Source organism: Prionailurus viverrinus, chromosome A2 (assembly GCF_022837055.1).
Source record: "Prionailurus viverrinus isolate Anna chromosome A2, UM_Priviv_1.0, whole genome shotgun sequence".
In the NCBI taxonomy this organism is placed as follows: domain Eukaryota; kingdom Metazoa; phylum Chordata; class Mammalia; order Carnivora; family Felidae; genus Prionailurus; species Prionailurus viverrinus.
In genome coordinates, this window is record NC_062562.1 from 13,351,175 (window position 1) to 13,374,265 (window position 23,091).

The 23,091-nt window shown below is 48.2% G+C and overlaps 1 protein-coding gene across 2 annotated transcripts in view; it reads left to right on the top strand.

Annotated features, from left to right (window-relative positions):
- Positions 1-5,693: 5,693 nt before the first annotated feature.
- Positions 5,694-23,091, top strand: part of UPF1 (UPF1 RNA helicase and ATPase) — a 37,230-nt gene continuing 19,832 nt past the window's right edge. Inside the window, exons 1-3 of one of the 2 annotated variants that reach the window (XM_047850537.1) lie at positions 5,694-6,197; positions 20,169-20,311; positions 21,924-22,013. In XM_047850537.1, the coding sequence (XP_047706493.1) occupies positions 5,967-6,197; positions 20,169-20,311; positions 21,924-22,013 (464 nt within the window). In that variant the 5' untranslated portion in view covers positions 5,694-5,966. The remainder of the gene's footprint in view (positions 6,198-20,168; positions 20,312-21,923; positions 22,014-23,091) is intronic. The other variant, XM_047850538.1, reaches the window with a different exon arrangement.

The window sequence follows — 23,091 nt, forward strand, 5'->3', positions numbered from 1 at the left end:
CTTAAGGGATGTCCCAGAGGGACGGTAGTGTTGCAGCTGTCCCCTTTAGGTGGTGCCTGCAAATTGTATAATCCAGACCCGATATCACTTGCTCTGCCAGCTGACCATAATAAACTTCATATGAGGCCGTAGATACAGCTACAGGCAAGAGGAGACCATATAGCAGAGGTGAGGACTAGGGGCATTTGGGCCACTTTTTTTTTTTTAAGTTTATTTACTTATTTATTTATTAAAAACCTTTTTTAATGTTTTTATTTATTTTTGAGACAGAGAGCATGAGCATGGGAGGGTCAGAGAGAGGCGAGACACAGAATCTGAAGCAGGCTCCAGGCTCCGAGCTGTCAGCACAGAGCCCGACCCGGGGCTCGAACTCACGGAGTATGAGATCATGACCTGAGCTGAAGTTGGATGCTTAACCGACTGAGCCACCCAGGCGCCCCTATTATTTATTTATTTACTTAGAGTGAGTGGGGAAGGGACAGAGGGAGAGGGAGAGAGAGATACCCAAGCAGTCTCCGTGCTGTCAGCGCAGATCCCAACGCGGGGCTCAAACCCATGAACCATGAGATCATGACCTGAGCTGAAACCAAGAGTCGGGCGCTTAACTGACTGAGCCACCCAGGTGCCCCAACCGGCTGCTTCTTTGTGGCGTTTACTTGTGCCTTTGGGGTCGGCTTGGGCCAGATCGTGTATATACCACTCCCATATGATGGTGGAGGGCTGCCGTGTACATCCACCTTTACAGGTTGATGTGTCAGACAATATATAGTTCATGCTGGGCTGCTCAGGTCACATGGCAACTTGGTGGCTCCATGGTGAAGCATTCAGTGTCTACTAAGGCCCGGTAGCAGGCCTACAGCAGTTTCACAAAAGGAGAGTAGCTATCAGCAGAGGACGGCAGGCCTCTCCCCCAAATCCCAAGGGCCTGCACTGCGATTTGCTTACAGCAAATTCTATCGGCCGCTGCCTCTTCCAGCGTGATCGAGATGGCTGGATCTCATGGCTCAAGTGGCAGGGCAACTTTTGGGGCCGTCATTTAGGTTTCTCTCTTATTCTGGGCCTCACTTAAAACTCAGTTTTTTGAGTCACCCAGGCTGGAGTGGGCCTCCCAAAGGAGGAATCGGTTGCCTCCAAAATCACGGAGGCCCACTGGACATGGTGCTTCTTTTTGGCTTGTGGTAGGGGCCAGATGCAACACCTTATCATTCACCTTAGAAGGGGAGTCTCGACGTTCCCCACACCGCTGCACCCCTAGAAGCTTTACAGAGAGAGAGGGTCCCTGAAATTTTGTCAGATTTATTTCCCATCTTCTGACATGCAACTGTCTTACCAATAAGTGTAGAGCGTTTTCTCCTTCTTACTCACAAAGCTCAATCTACGTAACGCTATCAGTGTAATGGCCTGGTGTGATATCTCGTGGGAGGGAAAGACGATCGAGATTCCTGATACCTAAATTATGACATAAGGCTGGAGAGTTGCTACACCCCTGAGATAGGAAAGTGAAGGTGTATGGCTGGCTTTGCCAGCTGAAAGCAAACTACTTCTGGGGGGCCCTATGGACAGGGCTGGAGAAAAAGGCATTTACCAGCCCAATAGCTGCGTACCGGGTACCAGGGGAGGGTGTTAATTTGCTTAAGCAATGAAACCACTTTGGTAGAGCAGCTACAATTAGAGTTACCACCTGGTTAAGCTTGCAATAATCTACGGTCATTCTCCAAGCTCCATCTGTCGTCTGCACAAGCCATGGAGGAGAGTGGAATGGGAATGTAGTGAGAATCACCACCCCTGCCTCTTTCAAGTCCTTGGTGGCAGCACTAATCTCTGGAATTGCAAGAATGCAGTATTGCTTTGGTTTACCATTTTCTTAGGTAGAAGCAGTTCCAGCGGCTTTCCCTCTGCTATTCCCCCCATAAGAGCCCTTACTCCACAGATCAGGGAACGGATATGAAGATTCTGCCAGCTGCTAAGTGTGCATTCCAGTTGTGCATTCCAGAACCGGGTGAAGAGCCACAGGATGGTTTTGGGGACCACTGAACCCATATCTCACCTCCATAAGGGCCTATGGAGGGCCACTCTGACTGGTGGACAACAGTGACATTTCGGGTCTCCTGGAACTAATGTCAGTTCAGAGCCAACGTCCAGTAATCCCTGAAAGGTCTGATTATTGCCTTTTCCCCAATGCACAGTCACCCTGGTAAGGGCCAGAGGTCCTGTGGTGGAAGGCTGAGAGAAAGATGAACAGTATAAATTTTCACTAGTGTGCTGGCGTCCTTCCTCAAGGTGACCCAGCCTCCCCTTCATTCAAAGGACTTGGGTTTGTGAACTGGCTCAAGTCTGGAAGTTGATTGAGGGGCTGCGACTCTGTTTTTTATGATTCAAGACGGACTTTTGTTCACTTGATCTAGAACTCTTCTGCTTGTACAGAGCAAATAAGAATTGAGTAAGCTTCACATTTATTTCACTTCTGGGAGTAGAATGATCAACTAGCTAAAGCCACAGAATAGTCTGTGGGTCAGACTTTTCTCATGGCTGCTTCGACTCTGCTATCCATTATGGTAACCATCCTGCCTTGCCTTTGGTGGTTGAGTGCCACCACTTGGCCCCTACCACTAGAGTCCAGTTACTCTCATTTCGTTTAGGTTTCTCAATTCAGTGGCAGCAGTCACCACTGTAAGTTCTGGTCTGCAGAAATGAGTGATCAGAGAGTTCAAGGACGCTGGGCCCCTCCCCCACCTCCCTGCAAATTCACTTCTCAAAGTCCCAGTGGAAGGTGTGTCCTCTGGACCCTCTGAGGATTGTGTTAAATTACAATCCACTCTAACATTCTAACCTCTGGTAAGCCTTTGACTTCTTTTCTCTAAGCCATAGAGACTGTTGCATTGTTTATTTCTCCTTTCAACTTTATCACATTTTGCTTATGCGTTTTGGGACTTTGTTGTTAGGTCCATATATGTTCATAGTTATTATATCTTCCTAATAGATGGAAACTTTTATCATTATATGGTGCTCTTTGTCTTGAGTAACAATTTTAATCTTAACATTTATTTTATCTGATATTAGTATAGCCAATCCAGCTTGATTTTGGTTGTTGTTTGCGTGGACTGTCTTTTGTCTTTCTCCATCCCTCTACTTTCAACCTATTTGTGTCTTTGAATCTAAAGTGAGTTTCTTTTTTAAAAATTTCTTTTAATGTTTATTTTTGAGAGAAAGAGAGAGCGTGAGTGGGGAAGGTGCAGAGAGAGAGAGACACACACACACAGAATTCGAAGCAGGCTCCAGGCTCCAGGGCTGACAGCTGTCAGCACAGAGCCCAACACTGGGCTCGAACTCATGAACCGTGAGATCATGACCTGAGCCGATGTCAGAGGCTTGACCGACTGAACCACCCAGGTACCCCTAAAGTGAGTCTCTTGTAGACAGCATATAGTTGGATCATTTTTTTAATGTGTTTTTTTAATGTTTATTTTGGAGAGAGAGGGAGAGAGCGCATGCGCACAAGCTTGCATGCGCAGTGAGGGATAGAGAGAAATGGAGACAGAGAATCTGAAGCAGGCCCTGTGCCAACAGCAGAGAACCCGATGTGGGGCTCAAACTCACGAACTGCGAGATCATGACCTGAGCCAAAGTCAGACGCTTAACCAATTGAGTCACCTAGGCACCCCTGGATCATTTTTAAAAAATCCATCTGGGGCGCCTGGGTGGCGCAGTCGGTTGAGCCTCCGACTTCAGCCAGGTCACGGTCTCGCGGTCTGTGAGTTCGAGCCCCGCGTCGGGCTCTGGGCTGATGGCTCAGAGCCTGGAGCCTGTTTCCGATTCTGTGTCTCCCTCTCTCTCTGCCCCTCCCCCGTTCATGCTCTGTCTCTCTCTGTCCCAAAAATAAATAAACGCTGAAAAAAAAATTTAAAAAAAAAATCCATCTGATAATCTCTGCCCTTTTAGTGAAAAGTTTAATCCATTTACATTTAAATAATTACCGATAAGTACTTATTTCTGGCATGTGGCTATTGGCTCTTTATGTGTCTGTGTCTCTCCCTCCACCAATTCCTCCATTACCAACTTCTTTTGTGTTAAATAATGTTTGAGTGTACCATCCGAATGTCATTTTGCAGATGTGACTGTATGTAGAAAATAAGAGGAAATCCTTAGAAGTGGAATTGCGAGGTCAAAGGACGAGGGGGAGGGGATGTGTTTAAAACTCTGATGGGTGTTACCAGATTGGTCTTAAATGCTTCTACCAATTCAATTGGATATTTTCCAAAGAGGGCTTTATGCTTTATTGAAACCATCCATTGGCTTGTTGGGATTTCCTCTTCAACTGTGTCTTCCTGGAGAGGGGACCTAATTATTCAATTTCTGTATTCCCACATTTTAGTGCATGGTAGGAGGCCAGAAAAAATGTAAAGAAAGAAAAAGGAACCTCTTATCATGTAGTGACAGGAGTATTGGAAAATGAAGAACCATTCAGGATCAGGAACTTTTAGTGTAGCTGTGCAAACCAGGAGCCCTATGAACTGACTTCAAGCATTTGGAGAGCCCCAGAATCTCGGGACAAATAGGGAATTGGAGGTGGGGAGGTTCTCTGAGATACTATATAGAAAAGGAAGCTGAAGCTTGGAGTTAAGTTCATAAACCAGTAGCTGAGCCTGGGACAAACTTTTACTTAGCACCCATGTGTGGGTTATTATTATCTCCTTGGGGAAGACTGTGTGATGTGAACAAAGCCAATCCCTGTCCATGTGGAATTTTCCTTAATGTAGTTTTCATCCCATCTGCTTTATTATATGTTTTAAAGTTTCTATTTTTAAGCAATCTCTACATCCAACGTGGGACTTAAACTTACAACCCAGAGATCAAGATTCGGAGGCTCCACCGACTGAGCCAGCCCGGGGCTCCTCTTCATCCTATCATAATGGATAGTATTTAACCTTTCCCCAGGGAGGAAACTCTAGGCTCAGAGAGTTGAAGTCACTTGTACAAAGTCACACAGCCAGAAGGTGTCTCGGTCTGGATTTCACCCCAGAGCAAGTGTTCCCGATCAACTTTGCCATATACTACCTCTGAATAACGATTACAATTATGTAATTATAACTAATGTAATTAATAATTGCAATATAGCATTATAACGTTAGTATAGCTAATATATTAACATTATTGTTATGATGATTACTGTCCTAAAAAGCAGCAGCAACCACCTTTGCCCTGGGCCAGCCTCCATGATAAGGGCTGTCCCTATTCTTTTATTCAACCAATGAATGCTGACCACCTGTTTTGTGCCAGGTACTCCCCTACCCCCCCCCCCATTTCACAGATGGAGAAACTGAGGCCCAGGAAGCTTCTCCCAGAGTTTGAGGTATACCGCAACTGGGTGTTCCGAGACCACCTTTGGAAAGCAACCGGATAGTGCTCAATTAACCCGAGGCAGTCTCGCCGCCCCTACACACGGAACCACCGCGGTCACACCGCCCACCGCCCAGCGCTACCGAGCAGCGGTTGGGGCGGGACCACGTCCTCGTGAGGCCGCCGCGACGGCGGTTAGAAGCCCTGCCCCCCGCGCGTGCGCCCTGCTTGTTCCGCCGGCCCGCTCAGCTGCGGGTGTCCGGGCGCGGTTGGAGGCGTCCCCGAGGAGCGCGCGCGCTTGCGCCGGCGTCGGGCTCGCGCACGCGCACCTGCGCCGGCGTCGGGCTCGCGCACGCGCACGACGGCGGCGGCGACGGCGGTTCCTGCCGGGGGCTGCGAGTGGCGGGCGGCTCGGAGGGGAGCAGCGTCGCTGAGGGGCTCGGCGGCAGTGGCGGCGGCTCGGCACGCGTGGCTCTTGGCCCGGCTCGCGCAGCGGCGGGCGTTTCAGTCCGGTTCAGGGGCGTGGGCGCGGCGGCGGCGGCGGCCCGAGGCCTGCGGCCTAGGCCTCAGCGCGGCGGCGGGCTCGAGTGCGGCGCGGGGCCGGCCTGAGGGCCCTACTCGGCGGCACCATGAGTGTGGAGGCGTACGGGCCCAGTTCGCAGACGCTCACCTTCCTGGACACTGAGGAAGCCGAGCTGCTTGGCGCCGACACACAGGGCTCGGAGTTCGAGTTCACCGACTTCACCCTCCCCAGCCAGACGCAGACGCCCCCAGGTGGCCCCGGCGGCCCCGGAGGAGGTGGTGCGGGAGGCCCGGTAGGCGCTGGTGCGGGCGCTGCGGCCGGACAGCTGGACGCGCAGGTGAGCGGCACATGGCGGCGCCGGAAGCCCGGGCCGGGCCTCGGCGCCCGGGAACCTGCCCCGAGTCCCGCACTCCGGCGGCGTCCGAAGTAACCTGTTCCAGGTCCCTCACTCAGGCCCGGCCCAGGCTGACCTTCCCCGGGTTCCCCGATCCGGCCGGGTCCGGAGTAACCTGCCTCGGCTCCGGGTCTCTAGCCGGGCCGGGGCAGACCTGTTTCGAGTCCCGCTCTGGTGGGGTCCGGGTGATCTGGTCAGGATCTACTTCAGGCCGCGTCTTAGGTCACCTGCCCGAAGTCGCCTTCTGGGCGTGTCCGAGGTGACCTGCCGTCGGGGGTGACCTGTCCCCAAGTTTTCCTCCAGCTGAGTCCGTGCCCTGTTCAAGCCAGCTCCGTGGTGATCCGCCCGGGTTCCCCTCTGGCCGATCCGTCCTCCCTGCCCCACCCCCCACCTGTGGTCCCAGCCATCTGGGCATTCCCCCTCGCCCGCCCCCGGTCATGCCCACTAAACCGCGGGTTCAAATTTCCCCGGGCCCAGGGACGCTGGAGAGGGCAGGGTCGAAGCTCCCGGAGTAGAAACGGAATTTTAGCCTCCAGTTGAGAACCCCACACTCGCTGGTTATGAAGAGTATTCAAGAGACAGGTTGCGTTTTGTTTTTCCTTCTTGCGTTGCCTGTTGCTGAAACCGACTTGTTATGTAACTCCACAGCTCTGTCTTGGAAAAGTTAGGTTTGAGTTTGTTCCTCCAATGGGGGCAGTGATAGTGGGTTTTACATAAGTGGTACTGCCACGTTGGAAAATTTTGTTTTTAATGATGTGAATGTTTAGGGAAAGCTACTTAGGTATTTTAAGTTTGGGTTTGGGTTATGAGAAGTATTAGGGACGCACTTCCTGAACCTGGGTCCCAGCTCTGGAGTGGCAGAGGGGACTGGCTGGGGTTTTGGGGTGGGATCCCTTGTCACAGGTGTTCCTTGGCATGAGGATCCACTGTCAGGGCTGGGGGAGCCACCCCATCCTCAGCCAGAGTGAGCTCAGACTCTGTCCTTGGGGGAGGAGGGCTAGCATTCTAGTTGATTGAGTCACTCTCGTGGGTAGACCACCCACTTGGATTTTCTTTTAGCCCCTAATAGAAGCAGAAAACATTTGACTCATTCTAACCCCAGATTTCCTTAAAAATAGATGCCTGATGGGTGGAGCATCAGGGAGAACAGGTGTGCAAGTATGTATTTTTTCAGCTTGGTTTACATATGGTGGAGGAAGATAGGAGAGAGTTTGCCTGGAGAAACGAATGAGCCGTTGGACACTCACGATGACACCTGTAGACCTCTCTGTGTTCACAGCTGTGAAATGGGGGTATCGGAGTTTTATTTTTGTTATACTTTTCAACATACCTGAAATCTGCACTTATGTTTGGATGGACCGGAAACATGCATGAAATCTGGACTCAAGTTTGGATGGACCAGATAACGCTGTTTGTAACTTGTGTCCAGTGCGTCCGGAGGCTGAGGATAAAGATCACTCAGTTGAGCCGATGTGCCATGGTTAGTGGCAGCTCAGGGTTGGTAAAGGTAATCGTTTTATTGCAAATTCTTTTTTTTAAGACTTTTATTGCATATTCTTTTCTTTATATTGGCCAGTGTTTTTCTGGCCAGTATAAAACAGCTCTGAGTTCTAGTTTTGTTCCTTGTATTCTGTTTGTGATCAGTGAGTTACAGGGCATGCCCTTCTCTTTCAGTTGAAATAATCTATTTTTCTGCACCTGAGCACTGAGTTGTATAAAATAAGAGCTTTAAAACTCTCCACCAGAGGTAAATGTTGCAGTTGAGCTCACCTGAGTTCTGATGACATCAAAAGGGTTTATCCTTCTTTACTTTTAATTAACTGAGATGACCCACTCACGCGTAGCCTAAGTTTGTGTTCGGGGAATGGGAGTTACATCCTTTGTGTCGTAAGAGAAGGCTCTGAATTTGGGGGCAGGAAAAGTCTGACTAGAATTGAAAAGTGGAAAAAAAGTTGATTCTTTCCTATGCCAGTTGGTGGCATTGGCTGCCTACAACATTTGGGATTTTCCTTATTTGTCCTCAAGAGTTGGCTGGGTAACTAACTGTACAGTGGGGCTTCCAGAAAGACTCAAACCCATTCTGAATGGCTTTTGATTTTATCTTATTGAATGAGTAGCTGTAACTTATCAAGTGCTGTGCAGCTACTTCTGTTTCACAGCTTTCTTGAGATAGAATCCATGTAGCATACAGTTTGCCCATTTAAAGTGTACAGTTCGGTAGCTTTTAGTACATTCAGAGTTGTGCCGCCCTCACCGTCATCAGTTTTGGCATATTTTCATCACCCTAAAAAGAAACCCCATACCTCTTAGCTTGTCAGTCCTCCTTTCTCCAACCCCAGGCAGCCACTGATCTTTCTGTCTCAGGTTTACCTACTGTGGACATTTGATATAAATGACAATATGTGGTCTTTTGTGTCTCGTTTCTTTCACCAAGTATGTTTTCAAGGTTCATCCATGCTGTAACATGTATCTACTACCATTTCTTTTTTGACTGAACAGTTTTCCACAGTACAGACAGACCACATTTTGTTTATCTGCTCATCTGTTGGTGGACATTTGGGTTGTTTATCCTTGTAGCTATTATAAATAATGCTGCTGTGAACATTCATGTGCAGGTTTCTGTGTGGCTGTAGGTGAAATTGTGGGGTTGTGTGGTAACTCTGTGCATAACCTTTGCAGGAGCTGCCAGACTCCTTCCCAGCGTGCAGCCACTTTTGATACCAGTTTTGCTTAGTTGGTTTTACCTGAAAGTTTGTTTAAAATTTTTAAGGTTTATTTATTATTGAGAGACAGACACAGAGCATGAGCAGGGGAGGGACCGAGAGATGGAGAGACACAGAATCCAAAGCAGGCTCCAGGCTCTGAGCTGTCAGCACAGAGCCCGACGCGGGGCTCGAACCCACGAGCTGTGAGATCATGACCTGAGCTGAAGTCAGACGCTTAACCGACTGAGCCACCCAGGCGCCCCTACCTGAAAGTTTGTTTAAAGGCAGAATGTGTGTCCCTGCCAGGGTAGGAGAATGGCACAGGGGTGACTCCTGCTGAGCTACAAGTTGGTTCAAATAACATTTGTTTTGTTTATGAAATAAAACTGATATTTATCAAAGCCTTCCAGACCGTGGAATGAAAAGTGCTAACATAATCCTGCCAAGTGTCCTTAAGATACAAGGGACCATTTTCTTTTGCCTATCTGACTCTTCGTGGGCCCTTCCCCCGCCCGTCAAAGGGCAGGGAAAGGTAATTTCAGGAGTGTTTTGCATAATAGTTGGTGTTATAAACCTTCTGCCCTGTCTAGTTGGAATATTTCCTTTTGATGGTTGCTACTGTCATGTTTTCTCCAAATATGGGAATTATGGTAAAGATGTAAGAGTTGGGAACACTACCCAGGCAGAAAAAGGAATTGATACACACAATGATATGGATGCATCTCAGAATAATTCTGGGTAAAAGAAACACTCTGACCAAAAAAAAAAAAAAAAAAAAAGAATATATACCCTGTGATTCTGTTTGTATAAAGCCCTAGAAAGTGCTAATAGTAATAGAAAACAGATTAGTGGTTGGGAGAAGGAGGAAGGAAAAGAGAGGGTGACAAAGGGCATAAGGAGACTTGGTGATAGATGTATTGGTTATCTCGATTGGGTGTTTACATACACTGATGTATAACAACTTATAAAACTATACACTTTAAGCATGCACTGTTGATTGTATGTCAGTTACACCTCAGTGAAACTGAAAAGAAAGGCCACAGGGAGATACCACTACCTGCTCATAAGATTGGCTCACATTTTTTAAAAGGCTGGAAAGCCACTTGTAACTTTCATACCTTGCTGATGGGATGGTTTACCCATTTCTCTGTGGTCCAGCAGAGAAGCAAAGGTGGTTGTCCACACATGGGGCTGCTCTGAGCATTTATAGCTGATTCGTTCTTGAGAGCCCCAGACTGGAAACAACTCCAGTGACCATCAACAGGTAAATGGATAAACAAAGGCTCTTCATCAGTTGTAGTCTTGAGTACATACACTTGAGCTTCTTTTCCTCTTCAAGTGGTAGATACTTGAGTAAAGAGTTGCTACCTAGTCTTCAGAATTGATCATGGAAAGCTGTCCTAACATATTCTTGACCATCCAGGTAAACAGATCATCTTCTGCTTATTGGCCTGGTAGTTTATGAAGAGGAGGAATGAGTTCAGTACAGTCTAGGGGTTCCCAAAAGTGGTGAGTTTAAAATTTGAGTGGGACTTTTTCCATCTGGTTTTGTGAACACTCAGTTCAGCGGTGATATAAGGACACCTTGAGAAAATTGGAGATAAGACACTGGTAACCTTGCAGGAGCTCTGGCAAGTGTTCGTTCAGCACTTTCCCCTTACTGGATTTCCCAAGTTTGTTTCTAGATGGTTAGGACTCCATGGGCGATTAGGGGAGAGGAAGGGCTTACGTGTCATTGGTGAAAAAGCAAAATGACTTCTTACTCTGTTCACCCTAATTTCTTAACCCAGATTGAATACGATTGGGGGTAAAGTTAACACTCGAACAATACCAGTGTTAACTGAAAAACAAAGTTCTTTCTCAATCCTGTTCCCACAACCAAAAAAAGGAGACGTTTTTCTAATAGCTTTATTAAGGTATGATCACATACCATAGAGTCTTGTATGTAAGTGTGCAATTCAGTGTTTTTCTAGTAAATTTGCAGAGTTGTTCGACCATCACACAATTCATGGTCTTTGATTCTTCTTCATGCCTCTTTTTCTTCCCCTTCCTGCCCCTCCCCTTTTTGCTCCTGTTAATCTTTGTAGTTTCTCATCAGCATCTCTAATGTAGGGAAATGGAGTGACCCCGTGCTCAGCCACTCCCAGTCACATTTTGGGGGAGATTCACCACCCTGTATGCTGGGCCCTCCACGTGGGTGCAGAGGCAGGAACGGAGGCCTGGCCACGCTGCTTTCAGGGTGAGCCTGGGAGCCCTCATATATCTGTTCATGTTTACTTTTGTCCCCACTGTACATGCTGTCAGGCCAGTCTCTTCACCCTGGTCCTTGTCTCCTGCCCCTCTCTGTAGTCCTGCTTCCTTGCCTTGCTGTGCTCTCTGAGGATTGGGGGTCGAAGTGAATCCTTTGCCATCTGTAGCTGTTGTGTTAGAAATGACAGGTGCTGCTCAGACTGCGGTTGACCTTTGGGATCATGAGGGCCCAGAAGAGGGAGTGGTCTGCCCTGCAGAGGGAAAGCTTTTGTGAGCAGTGTTCCTTGAGTTCAGGAAGGCATGCTGCTGGGCACAGAGGTGGGCATGGAGTGCTACACTTGGCTTGGTGTGGAGGAGAGTGGGTGCGGGCAAGGGTTGATATGCCATGCCAGGGGCTCGGGCTGGATCCTAGAGCCTCATGGAGCTGCTGAGGGGATACTGTGACCTCGCTTGAGAGGAAGGGCCCTTAGATGGCAGGTAGACCTGGCAGAGTGTGGACAAAGCCAGAAGGGGAGCTCCGGCAGAGTGCCTCGTGGTCAGATAATGTGCCTGTGCACGCTGGCGCATGTGTATAAATGTGAGTGTGTGAACTACAGTACCAGGCAGCCAGAGTGGCCACTCCTGCTGGGACGTGTTGACTGCACTGGATACCCTGTTGCCCCTGAGTCCTCATAAGGAATTATGGCTAGAGCAGACACAAGTTCTGTCTGTGGTTTTTGTCAGGGCCCGTGATCCCCCAAGGCTGAGGCAGGGCTCCTCTCTGATGGGAGGTATGGGTGGAGTTGGTGCTGGTCAGCAGACCCTTTGGAGACACTGCCCTGAGAGGGAGGGTAAGAGGCTCTGCAGAAAGGGAGAGGCCCCACCAGAGCAGCATGCACGGAGGCTGGAGGGAACAGATTCTGGGCAGTGGCTCTCAACTGAGGGGCATTTGTGGTTGTTGCCCTGGCAGGGTGGTCTTGCAGTGTTGCCGGGATAGTCCTGCCCGCAGAGAAGGGTCATGACTCCCAGTTCTGCTTGGTGGGACCCGGAACAGAGTGTGGCCTGGAAGGTGTGGAAGGGCAGCGAGTCTGGCTGAGTCTTCAGGGCTTCATTTTCCAGGTCTCGGGGCCCTGCTTTCAGGGGGTCTTTGAACTCTTCTTGGCAGAGGAGCTTTCCTTGAGAGCAGCATCCTGCTTCCTCTAGTAAACATGGGGATGCTGGGTCCTGGGATCCCATGGCTGGGAAAGGATCGTTGTGCCTGTTTGTATGTGTTAGTCTGGTAGCAGCTTGTGAGCTGGATTACTGAGCCAAGCCGGGCTTCTTTGGATCCCTGCAGACTGTTGCCTGGATGGCTTCTAGACCTAGGCTGCTTGCTGAGCTCTGCGGGTAGCCCTTTGTCACAACTGAGGATGGCACTTTCGTGTCTGCTTTGCTCCTTGCAGAGCTCAGCTGCCAGGGATGCCAGTGACTTTGGGGACGTGGCTCTCCTCATCTTGGAGTAGAAGGCATTTGGTCAGAACTGTGCTTGCCTTCCGTCACTCTTTTTGAGTGTGTGGCTCCTCGGACTCCATGGAGGCCACCTTGTCCATCTATATTGTGTAAAAACGTTGGTTATGGATTCTCTGCAAGTAAAGAAAACAAACCCGGCATATCCATCTCCTCAGTTCAGCAGTTTTGTCCTCTGGCCCTTTATTCTCATCGCAGAAGAGCTTTAAAACAAATCCAACATGTTATTTCATCCTTCCTTCTGAGGTTGAGCCATATGAGTTAGCAATACACAATCATTTTGACCTATATTTACTATGCGTTTCTGGAAACAAAAAAGCATCTTTCCATCATAGGCAGTACTGCTGTTGTCAGATGAACAGCACTGACAGTCGTTTTTTGGGATCATCTAATCCACAGGGCTTCCCTTTCTCCACAGATTCTTCACTCATGAGAAAATGTCTTGACTTGGTCTGGCCCCCAGGGAGGTCCACCATTTATGTGATGGTTATGAATCTTGGCTTGCTCTCCAGGGCAGCCTCTCCCTCTTCTTTTCATGCCACTGAGCTGGGGTCCAGTCTGTGTCATTGTCCTGTGAGGTGTCCTGGCTTCTGGACTGAACCCATCATCACACCCTGGCTTCTCCCTGCAGGCGTGGAGTGGGCTCCTTTGAGAGTAATGATCCCAGGGCTGGACATGCAGAGGCAGCCCAGGTTGAGGTGGGGATGCCTCGGACACATCAAGGACACTCTGAGCATTGAAATGAACCATAGGCCTGGACTCAGCATGCTGACCAGAACAAGGGTTCACTGTAAAGAGGGAGGCCGGTGAGGATCCTTTTTATCCAGAATCTGGGGACCACTCTCTTGAGTGGGACCGTGTGAAGGCATTTTCGTAGGTCAGAAATGGTTGAATGTCAGCAGTTACATGTGGTTAAAACTAATGGATTAAAGAAGGCTAAAGAGACAGCATAAGTAACGAGTGTTAACTAGGTCTTGAATGTAGAAAACTAGAAAGGACGTTAGGGTGTTGGGGAATTGTGCTTGTGCTTATTAGATAGCAGTATTATATCCGTTTTATCAGCATAATTCCCGAGCGTGAGGCTTGTATAGTGATTACATGGAGAAGATGCTTATCCTGGGGCTTGCGACTCTGAAATGGGTCAGGAAAGTAAAAGTGTGTGTGTGCAGAGGGAGAGAGCAAGCGTGGTAAAAAGTGTGAGTGGCTGGTGGATCCAGGTGATGGTTATGTGAGTTGTTTATTCCCTGTAGTTTTGAAACTTTCTCAAGAGCTGGGGGGAGGCCAGAACTTCTGTTAGCTTTTTCCAGAGGTGAGGCTCAGCCTCTCCTTACCCTGAGGGAAAGGTGATTGCCCACTCTCTTTTTATTTAAACCTCAGGATAAAAAAATACTTTTATTGATGAGATGAATTATTTTACATTTCAGTGTTTATGCTTTTCAGTGTGAAGATGTATTCATTTAGCCTACACTATGAGGGCTTCCTGGGGAGTGGCTCATTTCTAGGTCCTGGGGTCCCCTGCTTTGGGGCTCCACAGATGGAATGGGGGAGGCCTCCCTGGGAGGCGCCCTGTGGACTGAGACCCAAAGGACCAAGAGCCAGCTGTGCAGAAACCAAGGGACAGTGAGTGCAAAGGCCCCGGAGCACTGGCAGACTCAGAGACTGAGGGACTGAAAGGTCCATTTCGTGCTGCATGGTACAATGCTTATGAGGTTTGGAGTAAAAATCTGTGGTCTAAAAGTTCTTACCAGCACATTTGGGAGTGATTTTTGAATTTACATGCTTTTCCTCTGTGGGACTGAAGCAACGTTTCTTCCTGCTACTCTGATGTACACAGTGAATTCTGTAGTTGCTTGTATGAAACTGTCCCTGGGCAGAAAACATCTGCAGACCTTTACCCAGAGCAGAGGCGAAGAGGGAACTGTTTCCCCAGTGATGTGATGCCTGGGAGTGGGCTCAGGGTTCCTGTGGGTGCAGGGGGGTGCTGCCTCTCTGAGCCTTGCAGGCCGCAGGGGTCCTGACTGGAAGTGAGGGGTTGATAATCTCAGAGGACCTCAGTCCTGTTCTGGCCAAGGACCCTTCACTCCTTCCGTCTTGTCACCTGGCATGGATTGTGGACCTTCTCTGTGCTGGGCACTCTCTAGTTAGAGCTTTGTTTTAACTAATTTAATTATAGTTTCTAAGGTCAGATGTATTTTTGAACTTAATGTTTATCTTAAAACTTTCCAGAGAGTAGAGGGAGAAACTAACAACCCCGCTATAGAAGTCAGTTTGTGTTGTGGCCAGATCGTAGCTGGGCAGGAGTGGGGCTGAGTGGGAGCTGGGAGTGTGTGGGTGTGTGTGTGTGTGTGCCACGTATACATTATACGTTCCCTAACCAGGAGGCTAGAGGGCTACTGGGCCTTGGAGAATCTGGACTGTCGTCTCTGGCCCCCCAGCTCTAGTGGAGGGTGGAGAGTCTACCTGACCTTGTATCTGTATCATATTGTCTCCCAAGAGTTCTGAGAGTAGACCTACATTTCTTTCCCCGTTATTAACCTGAAGGGGTCAGTGTGCAGGGTGGGTCCCCATGTGGCTGGTCAGGAGGTGTCCTCTGCTGGTTCAGGCCTTCCCCTGGTGAGGGGAGGTGAACTGTGGGATCTGAGGCCCAGATGAGGCAGGAGTGGGTAGGAAGATGGCACCCAGGGGGTATGCACTTTTCTGTATTACTCTGTGGACCAATTTTGATGTTTCAGGACAGCAAAGCTTCAGATATCACCAAGGGCATTTCTTTACACGTAAAAGATTATGCAATCTAATAAGATATTTTAGGAGTTCTTCTAGATAAGGAATCTGTAAACATTTTCTTAAAAGGCTAGATAGTAAATGTCCTAAACATTGTGGGATAAGAAGTAAAATTGAGGATATTATTAGGTATTTAACCCAGCTGTTTATAAATACGGGGGAGTGCCTGGATGGCTCAGTCGGTTAAGCATCTGACTTCAACTCGGGTCATGATCTCATGGTTCGTGAGTTCAAGCCCGGCTTCGGCCTCTGTGCTGACAGCTAAGAGCCTGGAGCCTACTTCAGATTCTGTGTCTCCCTGTCTCTCTCTGCCCCACTCACACTTGGTCTCTGTCTCTCTTTTTCAAAAAATAAACATTAATTTTTTTTTTTTTTTTAATATGAGTACCAGGGTGCCTGGGTGGCTCAGTCAGTTGAGTATCCAACTCTTGATTTCGACTCAGGTCATTGTCCCAGGGTCATGGGATCAGTCTCCAAACCTACTTAAGATTCTCTTCCCCACCTCCTGCTCATGCTCTCTCTTAAAAAAAAAAAAAAAAAATGTAAATGCTATTCTGAGCTTGAGAGAGGGGGAGCTGCATGCTGATTCCTTCCTGAACCACCTTCTTAGCCTTCTGATGATCCTGGGTGGTGGTGGTTTGTTTGTTTGTTTGTTTGTTTGTTTTTAAGTTTATTTTGAGAGACGCAGAGCATGAGCAGGGGAGGGGCAAAGAGAGGGAGAATCCCAAGCAGGCTCCATGTGGTCAGTGTGCAGAACCTGACCCGGGGCTCAAACCCATGAGACCATGAGATCATGACCTGAGCTGAAATCAAGAGTCAGATGCTTAACCAACTGAGCCACCTAAGCTCCCTAATTCTGGGTTTTAAGGTGTTTTTCTGCTGAGATTGGATTGGAAAGATAGCACATTTCTCTTTGGAAAGATGAAAGCTGATCAGAGTGAAGTCATAAAAGGTGTCAATACGCATTTAAGCTGAGGATACCAGATCTATGGAAAGAATTGTTTGTTTTTTAAAGTTCATTTATTTTGAGAGGGAGAGCATGAGCAGGGGAGGGGCAGAGAGAGAGGGAGAGAGAATTCCAAGCAGGCCCAGCATTGTCAGCACAGAGCCTGATACAGGGCTTGAACCCATGAACTGTGGGATCATGACCTGAGCCGAAATCAAGAGTTGGACGCCTTACTGACTAAGCCACCTAGGCATCCCTGGAAAGAATAGTTTTAGATCAAGTAAAAAGTTTGCCTTCCATAATATTCTCAGAAACCTTGTTACCTTAAATACTTGAGGAACCTGTTTACTGACTTTAAGAGTTTAAATGGGATCATAGATGTCAATTTCTTTTTCTTTCTTTCTTTCTTTCTCTCTCTCTCTCTCTCTCTCTCTCTCTTTCTTTTTTAATTTTTGAGAGAACATGAGCAAGGGAGGTGCACAGAGAGGGGGACAGAAGATCTGAAGAGGGCTCCATGCTTACAACAGAGAGTCCGATGCGGGGGCTCAAACTCAGGAACCTTGGGATCATAACCTGAACTGCTTTATCAGTCAAGCCACCCAGACACCCCTGCAGATGTCAATTTCTAATTGCTGCCTTCTGCAGCATGAGATGCATACCTCCTTCTCTGCCATAAGATGAAATCCTGGTGCCGTAACCTGGCCACACACTTTCAGAAAACCAACACGTGTTGGGGCGCCTGGGTGGCTCAGTCGGTTAAGCGTCCCGACTTCGGCTCAGGTCATGATCTCGCGGTCCGTGAGTTCGAGCCCCGCATCGGCTGTGCTGACAGCTCAGAGCCTGGAGCCTGCTTCCGATTCTGTGTCTCCCTCTCTCTGACCCTCCCCCGTTCATGCTCCCTCTCTCTGTCTCAAAAATAAATAAATGTTAAAAAAAAAAAAATCTCTTAAAAAGAAAACCAACACGTGTGTGCCTAACACAGTCATACTAGGAGACATTGCGAGCCAGCAGTGCTGGCCCTGGGTGGCAACCTCACAGTAGCATTGCCACTGCATGTGTCAAGAGAAACATTGCCAAACAGGTGACTTTTTGAAGTGATAGCCAACGATCAGAATTTCAAAGCACCTCAACAAAGAATGTAACAATCTAATTAAAAATGGGCAAAGGACTTCAATAGACATTTCTTCAAAGAAGATATATAAATGACCAGCAAGCACAAGAAGAGATCCTCAGTTTCATTAGCTAGCATAGAAATGCAAATCAAAGCCACAATGAGATAACCACCTCATATTCATTAAGTTGGTTGTTTAAAAAAAACCCAGAAGAATGATAAGGAGTATCATCGAGGCTATGGAGAAATTGGAACCCTTGTGCACTGCTGGTGGGAATGTAAAATGGCATAGTCTCCGTGGAAAATACTATGCAGTTCCTCAGAAAAGTTAGATATAGAATTACCATAAGATCCAGCAAGTCTACTTCTTTTGGGGTATATCCCCAAAAGAATTGAAAGCCGGAACTTGATGACATCGTTGTATACCATGTTCATGGCAGCCAGAAGGTGGAAAAAACCCAAGTGCCCACTGAAGAGTAAATGGGTAAACAAAACGTCTGTCCATACAGTGGAATGTTATTCAGCCTTAAGAAGGGAAATTCTGACACATGCTACAACACGGATACATCTTGAGGACAGTATGCTATGTGAAATAAGCCAGTCACAAAAAGACAAACACTATGAGCCCATTTATATGAGATCTCTAGGGTAGTCAAGTTTTCAGAGAAAGTAGAAACGTGGGTGCCAGGGGCTCAGGGGGGAATGGAGGGTTGGTAATGGATACAGAGTTTCAGTTTCAGATGAAAAAGTTGTAGAGATGGGTGTTGGTGATGATTGTAGAATAATAGGAATGTATTTAATGCCACTGAGCTGTACACTTAAAAATGGTTAAAGGGGGAGGTGGGTGTCTGGGTGGCTCAGTTGGTTAAGCAATCCAGTTCTTGATTTCCGCTCAGGTCATGATCTCACAGTTCATGAGTTCAAGCCCCGCGGCAGGCTCTTTGCTGACAGTACGGAGCCCTGGGCAGTGTGGAGTCTCTCTGGCCCTTGCTTGCTGGTGCTTGCTCTCTTTCCCTCCCCCTCCCCCTCCCCCCCCCTTCTCTTCTCTTGCTCAAAAATAAATATTTTTAAAATGGCTACAGTAGTACATTTTATATTACGTGTATTTTACTACAATAAAAAAAAAAAGAGATCAGGGGTTCACAAAGAAGTGCTTGTGGTTGTTACAGTACTGTCTTTGCATTAAAATCCAAATGTTGATTTTGATTTTTTTCTTTGAAAAAAAATTTTTTTTTCAAACAAAGCATAGTTTTCTTTCATTTAACTTGGTTGTTGCCTGCCTGGAAAAAGTGCATTAAAGTAGTGGCAGAAGCTGTGAAATGGGGTTCTAATGTGGGCTGAGACCATTACAGACACAGCTGTAGATACCCCCCTACTCACAACCCAAATGCGCCACTGCAGTTTCCAGAATGCCCCCTAGGGGGCAATGCACTTCCTGATTCCCCCGTGTAACCGGGTGTGTGCTGCCCTTCCCACGCCCACCCCCCGCCCCCCCCCCCCCCCCCCCAGCTCCACATCCCCAAGAGATCTGCTGTCTTTAGAATCTTACAGGTAACTTGGCTGGAGCAGTGGACACGAAAAGGCCCCGGGGCACTCCTGACTTGAGCTGCACTGGCCTGAGCTGGCCCCACATGGTGTGGCTCTAAGTGGCAAGGGCTTTTGCGGGGGGGGGCAGTGTCTGATCCTGTCTCACTGCTCAGAGAAATCTGGTGCCTGCCCTGGGGCTTCTGTCATTCATTCCTCCCTGTCCTCATCACTGTTCCGACACTCCTGCTGCCTGACCCAACCTCATGTGGGAGATGTGTCATCTCCTCCTGTTGGGAGCATGGGGAGATGACAAGGACTGTTGACTGCTGTCTGAGGTTCCTGGCGGTGGCTTTAGGAATGCCCGTTAATCTCTGGCGAGTTGAATCCGTGTGCCTCTGAATGGAAACGTGAGCTCAGTAGAAGTGCCTGTGAAATTCATGGGTTATTGTTAAAGTTGCCTTTTGGCATGTTTTTGCAGTTGTGACTTCTAAAAGGTAATATAAGTAGTAAGATTATAGCCTGAGTTTGGAAGGTCATCCTAACGTTGAACTACTAATTCATAAGGAAGAAGGGCTGCCCTCTGGAGAGGGAAACTGGCAGTGGAGGAAGTATGTTGACTGGTGAGAAAACTGCTCTCCCTCATCTCCAGTGGACACAGCCTTTACGTCCGGTGCTTAGGCTTTGGTGGGACCCATCACTCTGCTGGCATTCCGGGCCCTCTGTCCTGACACTGTGCAACTGTCCCCAGAGGGGATTGCAACAACTTTGTAAAAAGTCATCCTGCTCCTTGTGACCCTCAGTCATGGGAACGAAGCGTTTTCCTCAGCATCCAGTTTGCTCATGGCTCCGTGGCCAGATGGGATTGAACCTGGATATGCAGGAGGCAGGGTGGATGACCTAGGTCACCAACACCCTGTTTTTTTGTCCAGGTGGGTTTAATAGGGAGAGTGTAAAAAGTCCAGTCAGAAGAAGCTGAACTGTCTTAGGTGGAGAGCAGGCCGGCACTTGTGGGAAGGTCACCATGGCTGCTCATTTGAGGAGAGGTCACGTGCCTGGGCTAAGGCCTGAAAGCTGCAGCCTTGCGTGGTGATGGTACTATTCTGCTGTAGGTCGGTGGACCAGAGGGCATTCTGCAGAACGGGGCTGTGGATGACAATGTGGCCAAGACCAGCCAGCTGTTGGCCGAGTTGAACTTTGAAGAAGATGAAGAAGATACCTATTACACGAAGGATCTCCCTGTACATGCCTGCAGGTGAGTGGCGACGGCAGAGTCTCAGACTCATCCCGCAGAGCTTTTTCATCCTGAGTGGGTTTGCTGGCTTTAGAAGCCCATCTAAGCCAATGGACTGCGACATTTGGTGTTACGAAACAAGGAGATTCTTCAGATTTGTCTATACAGAGTCAGGAGCAGGAGGGTGGGGTCAGCACACTCTGACACCCCTAATTCACCTAGAGGGTAGGGGAAAGACTCCTTCTCAGGCCTTGAGGTGGTTCCTGGTACCTGTTCCGCTCACTCATTCAAAAGAATTCCTCACATTTGGTGAGCATTTAGGTTTAGAGGGTAAACAAACAGCAGCTAAAATTTCTCTTACAAAGAGATGATTGATTGTAGGATACTTTAAAATATCTGCCTCTCTGATGTGTTCAAAATTCCCCCAAAATTGGAGTTGAATAATCAGTGGGTAGACCTGTTTGTTGACCAAATTTGGAATTCTCATCTAGAGCAGGATCCATCTGTCACATTTTGACCCTTAAGCTTGGACTTACTCTTGCTTTGTTACACACATGCAAGAAAATTGAGACCAAAAGAGGTGAAATGATCTTGTTCAGGGCACCTGGCCAGTCAGGGCCACTTTAGACCTGGGCCACGGCTCAGTCTTGCCCACCTCTTGGGCACATTGCCCCCCCAAAGTCTGTGCCCACCACAGGATAGTGCTGCTCTTTTCCCTGCTCTGTGGACAGACTTTTGTTTTGTAACTATTTTGGCTTTTTGTTTTTAACTTTATTTTGGCTCTTGTTTCCACTCTTGTTTACAAATGTTTTTATGTACGTGTTAGTGATGTGTCAGTGTTCCTGTTACCTACACATTTGACAGTGAAGTGGTTCCGGTAAAGCTGCAGGTGGTTAAAGTTTGCACACCCCCTCACCTTCCCAGCTGTCCCCAAGGTGTGGGGTGTTGCAGGGAAGGTTCTTGGCTGACCCACATTCAGTTTGAGACTGAGTCTTGGCTTCATACACACAGAGGACTCTGTGGTGAGCCAGTTTTTGGTTTTGATGTGTTGATTTTCAGAAGAATGAGGCTGGGGGCTCTCCTGAGGTGCTCCTTGCAAGCTTGAGCTCAGTCTGCCCCCTGAGACTCTCTGCTGCTGGGGCTGAGCTGAGCGTTCCCAGGAGCATGGCGCCCTCTGCTGGGATGTGGAGTGCCTTGTGAACGTGGTGTGGTTACAGCTTACTCTTCTGTGTGCCCAGAGCCAGGGATGCTGACTTCCGTTCTTTTAAGTCACAGTTCTGGAAACTTCAGGCCAAAGGGAGTGACAGGGGGTTGCTTTGGGATGTCAGACCTCCATTGTTGGGCTCACCTGGCACTTTCCACAGTTCTCGCCCCTCACCTGGAAGGGGCTTTGCTGTTGTCTAGGGCCTCTCTGAGGAAGCTCCCCAGCACCCTGAACCCTTTCCCTGCATTTGCAGGGTCAAGAAGCCTCTGCAGTTAACTGATTGGATTTTGCTAGTGGGATCGTTGGGTTTGAGTATGTGTTTAATGAAAAATTTAAAAATGTTGTAAGAGGAAAGAATTTTACATCCTGCCAAATTAAAACCAGAGAAAGACCTTCCAGCTTTAACTGTTGATGTTTTGACTTTTTTAGTTACTGCGGAATACACGATCCTGCTTGCGTGGTTTACTGTAATACCAGCAAGAAGTGGTTCTGTAATGGACGTGGAAATACTTCTGGCAGGTAGATAATCAAACCGCGCATGTGTCTTTAATCAGTGCTGTGCTCAGATTTGTGTGTAAATTATGGAAATGTTGAAGCAAAAGCACAATATAAAATCACGCTAACAAACCTGGTTTTTTCCCTCCTCTGTGACTGGTTTAACTTGAAACAGATGGTGGTGTGTGAATGCCTTAATGTATTTACCCTTGATTTATTCTCTGTGGTTCTTTTTATTATGCAAGTAGGGTTGGCTTAATTCTCGTTCCCAGTTTTTATTTATATTTTTCTGCAAGATGAGCTCCTGGCACGCCCGTTTGTCTTCATTACTGGGTGCCTGGGGAGGATGTTCCCAAGACAGTAATGGGCATCCATGGGAGCCGCTTCCTGAGAAGGCTCCCTCTGGCCTTAGCTCATCGGAGCAGTCCTGAGGCTAATACGGGCCAGATCCTGAATCATCGGATTAAATTAAGTTCACTTGACCGTCGTCTCTGGGCTCCCCTTCCTGCTGTTGATCAGCAGCAGCTGTGACTGGGTCTCTTGTTTTGTATTTGGGGTGAGACCAGTTTTGTGCTGGTGCTTGGATTCCAGGGAGAGTCCAGTCTGTTTGTCTAGTTCTAGTGATGGGACTCCTTGGTCCCTACCACCAGTGAGGGTCCAGTCCTAGTGGCTTCTCCAGAGGCTGCCATCATGTGTGATAGCTCACTCCTCTGTCATAGAGAAGCAGAGTCTTGTGGGAAATGGCGCCTGGTCTTCGGCAAGAAAGTAGCATTTTCTGGGATCCGTGTCTTAGAGACATAAAGTGGCGAAACCCCATAGGAAAGTTTATTTGTGCAGAGCCCCCACTCTTCCTGTGTCTTCAACAGCTGTAGGCCAGGCCTCACCATCTCGTACTGCCTGAGGACAGTGGACAGATCTCGTGTCATCTTAGAGTGAGCAGTGCGAACTGTGAGGTTCTGAGTGAGGCAAGAAAGGGGACTGTTGCTTAATTTTTTAAAAAATGTTCCATTTATTTTGAGAGAGTGAGCGCAAGAGGAGGGGAGGGAGGGAGGGAGGGGGAGAGAGAGAGGGGGGGGGAGAGAGAGAGAGAGAGAGAGAGAGA